At 40.5% G+C, this 12,813-nt stretch overlaps 1 protein-coding gene across 2 annotated transcripts in view; it reads left to right on the forward strand.

Moving 5' to 3' along the window:
• Positions 1–12,600, forward strand: part of TTC8 (tetratricopeptide repeat domain 8) — a 35,838-nt gene extending 23,238 nt beyond the window's left edge. Inside the window, exons 8-14 of one of the 2 annotated variants that reach the window (XM_079769079.1) lie at positions 1,730–1,817; positions 4,126–4,236; positions 7,505–7,644; positions 8,959–9,133; positions 9,414–9,536; positions 11,393–11,476; positions 11,997–12,600. In XM_079769079.1, the coding sequence (XP_079625205.1) occupies positions 1,730–1,817; positions 4,126–4,236; positions 7,505–7,644; positions 8,959–9,133; positions 9,414–9,536; positions 11,393–11,476; positions 11,997–12,113 (838 nt within the window). In that variant the 3' untranslated portion in view covers positions 12,114–12,600. The remainder of the gene's footprint in view (positions 1–1,729; positions 1,818–4,125; positions 4,237–7,504; positions 7,645–8,958; positions 9,134–9,413; positions 9,537–11,392; positions 11,477–11,996) is intronic. The other variant, XM_079769080.1, reaches the window with a different exon arrangement.
• The last annotated feature ends 213 nt before the right edge of the window (positions 12,601–12,813 follow it).

The following is a 12,813-nucleotide window of genomic DNA, read 5'->3' on the forward strand; positions in this document are numbered from 1 at the left end:
TTCATTATACTTGCTGTGTACATGGCTCACTCCATTTCCTTTGCACAAGAACCCAGGAGGTACATTCCTTTTGCTGGTACTAGAAGAAATGAGCTCTTAAGGGTGCAGTAATAAAAGACTTCCTTTTCTTTGGTTTCTGGGTATCTCAGTATCTCTGATTGCTTTGGTTTTTAATTGGTTTATCCTTCCATCTCCTTGTTTTTTTTTTAAAGTTATTTCTGTTTTCATATTTTTGTTTATATGTGTTTTTTTTTGCTGTAATCCCCTTTCAATCATTTTTGGAAAGAGACAACTTACTAGATAAAAATATACAGACTCGCCCTAACTGGTTGGCTCAGTGGATAGAGCGTCGGCCTGTGGACTGAAAGGTTCCAGGTTCGATTCTGGTCAAGGGCATGTACCTTGGTTGCGGGCACATCCCCAGTAGGAGGTGTGCAGGAGGCAGCTGATCGATGTTTCTCTCTCATTGATGTTTCTAACTCTCTATCCCTCTCCTTTCCTCTCTGTAAAAAATCAATAAAATATAAAAAAATAAAAATAAATAAAAATAAATAAAAAATAAAAATACACAGACTCTCGTGAATAATGAGGTGTTCATGGAAGTCAGTGATGAATTTCAGCCATGTGTTTCAGACTTGCATGTTTAGTTCAAGTTATGTACATAAATATGCTGTTTTCCAGAACTTTTAGCATCTTTGGTAAAATTTTATAACTACTCCTTATAAAAGTTGTGAAATCTTTGAGAAGGGGGGGCTTCTGTTGTATCATATATCCTCTAACTTTAGGCCAGTTTTTTTGGGGATCACTTTTAACCCCTTTAATCCTGTGTCTTCCAATAGCTTTTGGGGTAGAGCTATACCAATGCTTGAGGCTTAGGAAAGAGATCAAAGCTATCTTTTCTAGCCTTTAAGTGAAAGTAGCACAGTGGAACACACTGTGTGTTGTCCTGACTTTATTTCACAAAATAAAAGCAATATTAAAGTGCCTAAGGAGCTCTTAGAAGGCTCGGTGGGTGGGAGGAGGAGGCGTTATAAGAAAGCCCAACAAACCTATTAAAGACAGGCTGAGTATGCTGTAATGATTGAGTTAGTGGTCACGAAATGTTTCCCGGGCAGAAGAGGTGGGTGCTGACACCAGGGCAGTTACAGTTAGGCAAGGGACAAATCTCACAGTGGTAGGCTAGGACAGTCAGTATCAGACACCAAAAGAGGAAAATGTTTCTAGAATAACAAAATGGTATAGCTATCAACTCAAGTGGCTGTTAGTACTTACATCAAAATGGTTTAAAAATGGTTTTAAAATTGGGATTTTTGTCTCAGAGCAAATGATGTTTTCTAAGAAAAGGGTATCCTTTAGTTCTTCCAGTAAAATAGAGACTCGAAGCATTTATCCAGGTCACTTGCCATATGTCCCACTGATCATAAGCTCTCTGGGCGGTGAACCCGTATGACCTGGCTCACCAGCAGCTATTGGTGCCTAGACTGCAGCAGACTCTACACAGCATTTAAGGGTTAGATAGACAGTGAATATGGGAACTAGACAATGTTTTACTAAACTATATAAACTACATGTTAATATTAATATATGTGTGTGGGGGGAACATTACCTTCTTTTTACGTGCTTACTCTTATAGATGTAATTTGTCTCTATCCATATCCTTAGGGTATGATTGCATAGTAGAGTATTTATTTTTAAGATGCATGCCTAATTTTTTAATGGCTTTTCTTAGGTTAGGAATGTATCGTGAAGCAGAAAAGCAGTTTAAATCAGCTCTGAAGCAGCAGGAAATGGTAGATACATTTCTCTACTTGGCAAAAGTAAGTGTTCCTAATCTGAGTGGAATCTGCCTCCTCAGAACTGTGTAAATTCTGGCCAGCGCATGGGGAGAGTTGCTAGTTTCTTCAGGAATATTTTGGCAAGCTAATATCTTGAGACTTAACTTATTTTTCTTTTTAGCAAGGGAAAATGTGAGACCATATAGAGCAGAACCATTTCAGGAGAAATTGATGAAAAATAAGAAAACCCCTTTGAAAGATTGCCCATTAGAGCAGAGGAAAATATCACGGGCTTACCACCCTTATGGGTGCAGGCTCCATAGAGGAACCCCCCCCCCTTTTTTTTTTTAACAACACACTGTCTCCCACCTAAGCAGACTGTGCCAAACAGGGATTGTTCTTATATAGGTCCTTTATTTCTTGGCTCTGCTGTCATAACAAAAACAGTATTTCCCATGTGTGGAGCACCTACTCAGTGTAAGGAATTGTATCAGGTCTGTTCCATACGCATTTCATTTAACCCCTAGAGCAACTCCACAAGGTAGGTTTCAGTATTTCCTTTGTGCTCTTAAGGAAAAGGAGGACTGGGAGGGTCAGTGAGATTTCAGGGTCACCTGGCTGTTGAGAGCCAGCATGCAGGCCCAGGACTTGCTGATTCCGGAGCCTACTCCCTGCCTCATCGTCCCACCCACAGCCACAGCAGAAGTGAGGGCACACCTAGAATCTCAGTATTGGGGTGAAGTTACTTCTTGACGCTCACCAAGGCTACTTTGAACGAAACATTTGATGAATTGGTGGCTATGATGCCATCGTGCCATACCTCAAAGAATTTTTTCAATTGTAAAGTGTGGTGAAGGAGGTTGAAAAGAAGATGAGATATACACGGAAGGGCTACTACTCATAAATAGGCATTAAATGTTAGCATACTGAAAAAAACAAATGAAAGCTGTGTTATGAACTTAGTGTACTCATCTTAGTGCGTGTACAGTGCTTCCAAACACGTTTGAACTGTCTGGTACCTAAATCTACTGCACCTTATATAGTAAACTTCAACTCTTAAAGAAGTTACTAAGACTCACAGTAGACTTAAACTTTTCTGACAGCTTGAAATTAAAATTCCGGTCATACTATTTGACTACTATCATGTTGATAACCACTCACCACATGGTTAAGAAATGATGGTTTAATTTTAACTATTGTTAACCATATGGTTTGACTTATTTTTCCATAAATTAATTTGTTTAAATCCATTGTCTACATGACTGTATAGAGGTAAAATTTAATTATTTTTTTTAATATATGAAGGAATGATTGTTAGCTAATAGGGATCAGCAGATTTTAGGAACAGAATTATTACAATTCTAGATGGTTAATTTAAAAATAATTATTCAGTATTTTATATTACTTAGCATATTAAATTACATAATTTATTTAAAAAGAAGTTTAAAAAATATATAAGGTAAAAGTTGAAAAATTTTTCACCCATACTTTCTCTCTAGTCTTATATTTTGGTAATAAACACTGTAAACAGTTTTCTGTGTATCTATTTGGGCCTCTTCAAAGCACAAACTAGCTGTGGAGGAAGAAATAGAGGACCCATGGCCATGAAGGAAAAAAGCCATAATCTTATGTTTCTATACTTAAAATAATTCTCTAATTTAGAGATTCCTTTGAAATATGTGGGTTATTCATGCTAATATCCTGATTGCTAATTAAGTGAAAGCCATCAAGTGCCAACTCTCTCAACATCCTGACCACACTCCTCACAAATCTGTTTCTCTTCTATTTTTAAAAAATTATTGATTAAGGTATTACATATGTGTCCTTATTCCCCCCATTGTCCCCCACCGCCACCCCCCGTTCATGCCCTCACCCCCTGGTGTCTGTGTCCATTGGTTATGCTTATATGCATGCATACAAGTCTGAGGGTCCTTTTCCAAAACCACCGTCTCCACCAGCTCGCCCCTGCTGCTCTTTCTCAGCGCCTGTTCCCTTCTTTCTCCTGTGTCTTCAACTTCAGTCTCATAATTGATTCTTTTGGCCAACCTGTAGACATAGTCATGTCTTCTATCCTAAAAAGAGTTTCCCTTGATCCTTGTCTACTCACTGCTCAGTCTTTGTGACAATAATAAGCCCACAATAAGCATTTGTTGAAGGAATCAATGAGTGAATGCTTCATATACAACATGTGGAGATAAAATGATAACATCATTATTGGAAATCCTACACAATTTTTACTATAATATCTAGGAGATAATTTGTTACTAAGCAATTATGTAACAGATTGTCATAACAAATACTATATTATTTTAAGAACCAGTACTTTTACTGAAATGTATCTTGGTTTTAGGTTTACACCTCATTGGATCAACCTGTGACTGCTTTAAACCTTTTCAAACAAGGCTTAGATAAGTTTCCAGGAGAAGTAACCCTACTTTGTGGAATTGCCAGGATCTACGAGGTGAGGTTCATAGTATTCAAAAAGTTGATGTAAAATTGAGGTTATATGCTTCTTAAGTAAGCTCATTGTCCTGTGGGGTCATAGCAAGAAGAACAATTTATAAAACCAGGACTGCTGGCTTGTAGTTTACCAACAGAGTAAGAGATTTTAGTGTATTTTAGTAAGAGATTTTAGTGTAAAGCTGACTTTTTCTTAAGCAATATTTCAAACATACACAAATGTATAGAGAATGGTATGAAATAGGGATTTAAATTAGTTTCTATAGATTGCTAGTTGTCCCAGTACATTTATTGTACATTTATGGACCTTTTCCTAAGGTCTATAATGTCAACTATAATTTTTTTTCTATATATGGTAGACATGATTGGGGGCCTTCTATTCTGTCCTATTGGTCTGTTTGTCTAACCTTATGCCAATATTATACCATCTTAATTACTGTGGTTTTATAAAACTTACTATTTGGTAGGTAATTACTGTGGTTTTATAAAACTTACTATTTGGTAGGGCACTTTGTTCATCATTATCAGGAATGTTTTGGCTATTTTGGACTTTGCTTACTTTTTATAAATTTTAGCAGTCATGTTGTCAAATTCCATGAAAAGTCCCATTGAGATATCCTCCCTGCTGACTAATTACTTTAGCTTTACAATAATTCCCCGTACCTATTCTTCTTCCCAATTGGTTATTCTTGGCCCTTTGCTCTCCCATATTGATTTTAGGACTGACTTGTCAAGAACCATTAAAAATAACTGTGCAGGGATAGTGATTGGACTTGAGTTGAATACAAGAGTGAGGGGGTGGGGTGGGCTGCCTCTTCCCCACTCTCAATATGTCTCATTTTGATCTCTTTTTTGTTTTGCAGCACATATTTTGTCATTATCTCATAAAGATGTTTTGTTGGGGGTCTCCAAAACCACCCAGAAGTTGGGTGATTTGTTAGAAAGATCTAACGCAAAGGGAAGAGGCACCTGGGGCAGAGTTCAGAGGAAAGCAGGCATGAGCTTCCAAGAGTCCTCCCCCCAGGGACCCACACAGGACACACCTGATTCTTTCAGCCACAGGCTATGACTACGTGTGCCAAGCCATGTCTATCAGGGAAGCACGTTGGAGACTTGGTGTACAAGGTTATTATCAGGGGCTGGTCATATAGGCACCCGCTGCCTATCACGTACCCAAATCCCAGACTCCCAAAAGTCAAACACGTGTTCAGCAAAAACGACATTGTTTGCACAGTGTAGGTGAGGTGGGCCACTCTTATTTGGGAAAGTTTTATATCAGTGTAGGGAACTAGCCAAGTTCTGAGATGCCGCCCAGGGTCCAACCCTGTAAGCCGACCTCTCTAGGAATAACAGTCTCAGACCTGCTGTGCTAACTTTTTCTGCACAGATGTATTCCTGCGTATAACTATGAAGGAATCCTTTTTTCTATTGTATTTTCTGTTTGATTATTTCTGGTTAGTAGGAATGCATTAATTTTTAAAAGTAGATTTGATACTAGCAACCTGGCTAAATACTCTTTAAATTTTAATTCCTTATCCACAGGTTCTCTTAAAATTTCTAAGTAATAAAATAATCATCAGCTACAGATGGTTTCATTTCTTCAATTATTTTACCAAACTAAAAAATATCTTATTGTTTAGGACTTCCAATATAGTATTTAATAGAAGCACCTCTGTTCTCTTTTAAATGCCTTGAAATGCTAGTTATGATATTGTAAAAATTATTTTGTTAGAAAAAGAGTAGAAAATATTAATAGTTTCTCTTTCTGGGTAGTAGTATATGAATGATTTTTATTTTTGGTTTTACAGTTTCAATATTTTCCAGATTTTTTGTAATGAACATGCATCACTTTTAAAAAAGAAAAACAGTAGTATTTTTGAATTGTCTGGAAAGGTTGTTTTTGAAATATAGTTTTGATAAACATGTAAATAGAAAACTTTGATCATTCCATAAAAGTTCTATATCTCTGTATCTCTACGTGTGTGACTCCACATTGAACAGAATTTTGACCAAGAAGCTTGGGAAGGCAGGGTAATAAATTGGGCTGTGAACCCAGTGACATTCGTGCATAGGGTTGACCGTCCCGATGCTCTTGCACTTCATGCTCTGCCTTCTCACATCCCAGCCCTTCTGCCGGTCTTCCTGAGGCAGGAAGTGCTGGCAGAGAGCCCGAGAGAACGCGGGCACCTCCAGCCTGTGGTTGCTGGTCAGAGTTCCCTCCACGTCTCTGTGATAGTCACTGCTGCCATGGCGGCGATAGGGCGCAGACCCTTTAACCAGCTACCTTCTTCCTTGCCCTGCTTCACGTTGGCCAGGAGTTGGAGGAACATAGCCTGTTATGAGGCACAGGGGAGGGCTTGGTGAGGAAAGGAGAATTGCGCTTCGCACTCAGAGGAAGGAAGATGTCCAGAGGAAAGCGTCTTTGTGGGGACAGTGCCATGCACACGTAGGGTGATCAGGACTAAGCGCAGACCTGAGCTGGTCGGATGCAGCATTCCCCTTGAATTTACAGTTCATTTCCCTTGGCGCATAGTTTACGGCACGAAGATTTCCAGCGTGTCCTTTTTCTCTTTACGTGACAGTGGCTTTGGCATTCACTAGTAAAGTTTGTCCTAGCATCGCAACCTATGCTGCACGTGCCGGTAGAGATGTTTGTATGTACAGCAGATGTGCTCCGGTCTCAGCCCCTCTTCACCCAGGCCTGTGCCCGTGACACCCCCTACGCGGCCCTTCTGAAGCAGCAGCCTCCCGTCTCCTCACCCTGCTCTGCTTTTCTCTCCATCCCTGTCCTTGCCCGACATCACATCACATGTGTGTTCATTTGTTGGTCTTCCCTACCGGATGCAGCCTCCTTGAGGATAGTAACTTTATCTTTTTGGATTATATTGTGTCCCCAGGGCCTAGAACAGTCTGGTAGGTTCTTGATAAATATTCACTGAATGGGAGAATGTAAACCAGTCACAAAGTAATGTCTTGGCAATATCAGTCAATTATTGCTCTTCTGCCCTGACCGGTTTGGCTCAATGGATAGAGCGTTAGCCTGCAGACTGAAGGGTCCCAGGTTCGATTCCGGTCAAGGGCATGTACCTCAGTTGTGGGCACATCCCCAGTAGGGTGTGTGCAGGAGGCAGCTGATCGATGTTTCTCTCTCATCGATGTTTCCCTCTCATCGATGTTTCTAGCTCTCTACTCCTCTTCCTTCCTCTCTGTAAAAAAATCAGTAAAATATATTTTAAAAATTATTGCTCTTCTGTCTTGATGGAGAATAGGAAATGAACAATATCTCATCGGCCTCCGAATACTACAAAGAAGTTTTGAAACAGGACAACACTCACATGGAGGCCATTGCATGCATTGGGAGCAACCATTTTTATTCTGATCAACCAGAAGTTGCCCTCCGCTTCTACAGGTGAGCTCTACCTTCAGTTTGTGAGACTCCTTTCCTGTGGAATATTGGCGAGACAGTAATCAAGAGGGAATCAAATGTAGAGAAATAGTGGATAAGCCATGTCTTTATGAGACTAGAAACTCCAACACCCAGGTGTTTTATGAGCATTAAAAGTGACCTCTAAAAATCTGGAAATGCACAGATATTTGGCACCTTGTAGAAACACCCCCCAATAACCACCTGAGTGTTTAACCCTATGGCATTGTACGAATTAGCCATTTTGTCATTGACCAGTAACAGTTCTATGGCTGCTGGAAGCTCCTCCCTCCCCCCCATGTCTGCCTTCATTCATACCACTCTGTGTAATGTAACGGCCTTGAAGCTGAGATGGGGTGAGATTTGCAAAGAGAAGCAGGCCCCAGGTCCTGAGCCCCAATGGGGACCTGAAACAGCGTCCCGTGTTTTGTGAAGTATTGTCAACTTTGGCCCCCAAATTTTTTCAGTCTAAATGAATTCTGTTCTCTGGTTTTCTTTTGAGCACAGACTTATTTTATCCTACAGCTGGTTTCTGGATGAATTTTTAAATTTTGATTTCCTCTTCAGCCCTTAGGTAATATACAAGGAGGTAACTGGCAACTGGCGAGAGTTCTTCCCAGATACACATAAGCGATAATATCGATGCTGTCTGTCTCACACAGCTGACTGTTCCCCTGCCCCCAAGCGGGTCATGGGTTCCTCAGGGCAGCTGGCCTGGATTTCATTTGCTTATTTGAGCTCTTGTGCTTTGTTCTGTGGGATTAATGATGCGTAGAAGCAAATGGGTTTCTTGAGCTGTAGCGGTCTTGTCTTTGGTGGGAGCCCGTTGGAGGTCGGTAGATGCAGCTAAACTACAAAGTACTTATCGCCAAAAACAGGACCCAACTCAGCTGAAAACGTGGAAGTAAATGCTAAATATCCTCAAATTAGATTAGGAGGTTTAGGAGCTTACCTATGGGTACGAAAGCGTTATGAAGCAAAAATGTGTGGGTTTTACTTTTTGTGACTATTTTTGTCTTATTTTGATTCTCTAACCAAGCTTTTTGGAGGGAAAAAAAACTTAGATAAGTTGTGTCTGACCTTGCCTCTGGACACAGTTCCCATAATGGGTACCATTAAAAAAAGGCATGCTTTTGTGTTTGCTTTGATATTTTTTTCATAGACTGCAATACTTTCTACTTCTGTTTGGGGGTGTTAAAATTATAAAATAAATTCACTTCTAACTTTGTAAAAAATACATGTGTCTGAACATTTGTAAAGTTGGTCTGGCACCAAAATATGTCTTCTCTTCTCAAAAAGGCGCCTCCTGCAGCTGGGGGTTTATAACTGCCAGCTCTTCAACAACCTGGGGCTCTGCTGCTTCTATGCCCAGCAGTACGACATGACTCTGACCTCATTCGAGCGGGCCCTTTCTCTGGCCGAAAACGAAGAAGAGACAGCTGATGTCTGGTACAACCTGGGACATATAGCTGTGGTATGTTGTTCTTCTCACACAACTTCTGTCGTACAAAAGGTGGCGCAAGTCAGTCTGAAGGCCTTCTCAGGAATTGTGAATCCAGGCTTGGCAACAGTCTTAGGTAGCAATGTAGAGGTTTCTAAGAGTCACCATACTCACTTTATATTCCCGAGTTAAATCCTCTCACATACAATTCCCCGCTTGACTCCCATGATTGGCACTCGTTGCTCAGACGGGAGGAGGTGGCAGGAGGAAGCGTGTGGGTCGGTGTGTGCGGAAATGTGCGTTTCTTTTGCAGGGAGTGGGAGACACGAGTCTGGCCCACCAGTGCTTCAGGCTGGCTCTGGTCAACAACAACCACCACGCCGAGGCCTACAACAACCTGGCTGTGCTGGAGATGCGGAAGGGCCACGTGGAACAGGTCGGCGCCCTGCCCTGCACAGTGGACAGGCTGCTGTCTCCCAAGAAAAGCTGTCCCGGCAGCACCTCCGCAGGCTGTAATTTAACAGGGAGCCTGGGTCTGAATCCCAGCCTGTCACGCGTTAGTGATGTGACCTGGCACGAGTCACGTGTCTCCGAAACAGCATCTGGTTTATCAGGACAGACCTGCAGCCCCAGTCTTCCTTGTCTTAGGGAAATGTTGTACCTGCTCAAGCCAGAATCCTGGGGGCACCCTGGAAACCTCTTGTTCGGACTGCCTCTCCTGCCACCCCATGTCCCCAGCATGGTCGACAAGCTCTTGTCAGGCCGACCTCCAAGCCTCGTCCCGAACCCGGCCACCTTCCTCCCCCCCCACCCTCTCCCACCTCCTGCCTGGACCAATACAAGAGTCTCCTTGCTGGTCTTTTTGTTTTCAAGTCAGCAAGTGAGTGTGCCCTCTAAGACATCCTCCTCAGGACAGCCGCAGGGATTTTAAAAAACAAACAAGGTTATTTTATTACTACTTCGCTGAGCATCCTTCAGAGGCTTTCTCTTTTCACTGGAAGTAAAACCTGGACTTCAGCCCTTGGCCTCGGAGGCCTCTGGCTCCCTCTCAGACGACACCTTTTGCCACTGCGCAGTCCCTCCTTTTCCACGGTTTCGCTTTCTTCGGTTTCAGTTACTCGCGCTCAACCATGGTCCTAAAATGTTCAATGGGAAGTTCCAGGAATAACAATTTATGAGTCTTAAATTGAGCGCCATCCTGAGTGCGATCCCTCTCTGTCCTGCCCAGGATGAGAATCATCCCTCTGTCCATTGTATCCACGCTGCACATCAGTCACTTAGCTGTCTCAGTTATCAGATTGGTTATGAGAGAGAGAGAGAGAGAGAGAGAGAGAGAGAGAGAGAGAGAGAGAGAGAGATAGATGACATTTATATAACGTATATTGTCATAATTGTTCTATTTTACTATTGTTGTTAACCTCTTATTGTGCCTAATTTATAAATTAAACTTTATCATCGATAGGTATGTGTAAGGAAAATGTAGACTGTATAGGTTTGGTACTGTCCCTGGTTTCAGGCATCCGCTGGGGTCTTGGAGCATCCCCCATGGGTGAGGGAGGACTGCTGCACACCTTTCGTACCGGCCCGTTAGCTGCCTTGCTGCGCTGCAGACCTGCAGGACTGCCCTTACTTCAGGGCCTTCGGAAAGTTCTTGCAGATCCTGCAGTGACTTTTCTTTTTGTCACCGAGGTCTCAGCTTCATCCCCTCCTTAGAAAGGCCATCTCGCACTTCAGTGTCAAGGAAACCCTCAGGCACTGGCAGCAGAATAATAAACTGCTTGCTCACTGCCACCCAGCACAGAGCGTGGAGCTTTGAAATTTGCTGTGGCCTTTAGGTGTGTTTGTTGTTGAATTAGAGAACAGATCATTAGGAGCCCACTAGCCCAGTCAACAGCAACACACACTGGATTAACAAGATTTTTTTTTTTTAAACATTGAGAGGATTATATTTTGAGTTGTCATATTGAAATATAAACTTTACAAGAACAGCGGTTCTCAAATAACAATCTACTCTAAGTTTTCAGTTCCCTTATTTTCTCCATATTTTGAAACATTTTAGTATTAATCTAGTTTTGGAAAATATAAGTAGTTAGTATATTAGTAAGTTGTATTTCATGAGGAATGTCATCTGTATTTATCACATCATGTTTATTAAGGTCCTATCCTGGGTAAAGGATTCTTTACCAAAAATAATAATAATAAATAAATAAATAAATAAATAAAAATAAAAAAATCACAAATACAGTGCTGACATCTGCTCAGATACCTTTGGTTTTTCTTTTCTTTCCACAGGCAAGAGCACTGTTGCAAACTGCGTCATCTTTGGCACCCCACTTGTATGAGCCGCATTTTAATTTTGCAACAATCTCTGATAAGGTATTCTCTTTCTACAGCATTTTGGTTTAAAAAAAATACAGATAAATAAGGGCATTCCTGAAAGAAATGATTTTTTAAACACAATTATTATATACACATATGTCTTCCCTTAAGGAACAGTGTAATAAACTTTAAAGAACGTTATCACCAAATATTGCCTAAACTTAATACCATTATGGATTGCAGAAGAATTATTTTACATTTTAAGATATGACATCTAGTCATTAAAAATATACTCATTAAGGAGCTGCTGGGTTTGGGAAAGATTCAGTAATTGGCATTTACAGCAAGGAAATCATTTATATAATTGGTTATTTTCTTTTTCTCATATTTTTTCAAGTCAGAATTGTTATCGAAGTGAAAAAATTCTAAATCCCAAATAGCATAATCAAGCAATTTACCCTTAGGAACCCTTTGAGTTTGGACAGTATGAAGGTAGTACTAGTATGTCTTGTTTTGACTCCCTTACTCATTTTTCAGGAGTTTTATTCTGTGGTCTTAATCCTGGTCTTTCTTGCAGATTGGAGATCTACAGAGAAGCTATGTTGCTGCTCGGAAGTCTGAGGCCGCATTTCCAGATCACGTGGACACCCAGCACTTAATTAAACAGTTAAAGCAGCACTTTGCTATGCTCTGATTGCTCCTGAGACCAAGTGTATTTTTACGATGGGGCATTAATATGAGGGAAGAAGTAATGTGTTTATTTACATGTGAATACAAACCTGTGCTTGATCTTAGTGAGGGAGTTTAAACAAGAATGTAAATTAAAACTTGTATAATAACTTTATAATATTACAAAAGCAGGATTTCAGCATTTGTAAGTAGATCATGAAGCCTTCTCCCACATTATAGAACAGATGTTTATTTATAATGTTTATAAAACATTTTCACAAATTTCCTCAAAGTTTTATAAATGTACATTTTTACTGTTCTTAAGCTTGCCATTAGCTATCATGTAGCTAAAGAGGTCTGAAATTTGCCTTTAAAATTACACTTTTGTGGCTAAAAGTGTGTACATTTACCCTAATTAGAGATTTCTTTAAAGTATTTATCAGATACTTTGTGAGAAACTCTACCTTTTCTTATACATTATGCTTTAAAATAAATCAGTGTGTAAAACACCATCATTCTGTTATTTTTCATGAGTTCTTATTTCAGGGAGCTCAGATAAAAACAGCTTTCAGAAGTCAGTAATCTTAGAAATCAAGTCATCATTTTAATTTTAATTGAAATGATGCACCACCAAGTTGGTTTTGTTCCTGAGAAGCTATTTTTGGGCTGTCACACTGTTAGTGTCAGAACATGAGGGTTAGAAATGGGGTCACAGGCCAGGAGTC

The sequence above is a fragment of the Cnephaeus nilssonii genome (assembly GCF_951640355.1).
Source record: "Cnephaeus nilssonii genome assembly, chromosome: 4".
NCBI lineage: Eukaryota > Metazoa > Chordata > Mammalia > Chiroptera > Vespertilionidae > Cnephaeus > Cnephaeus nilssonii.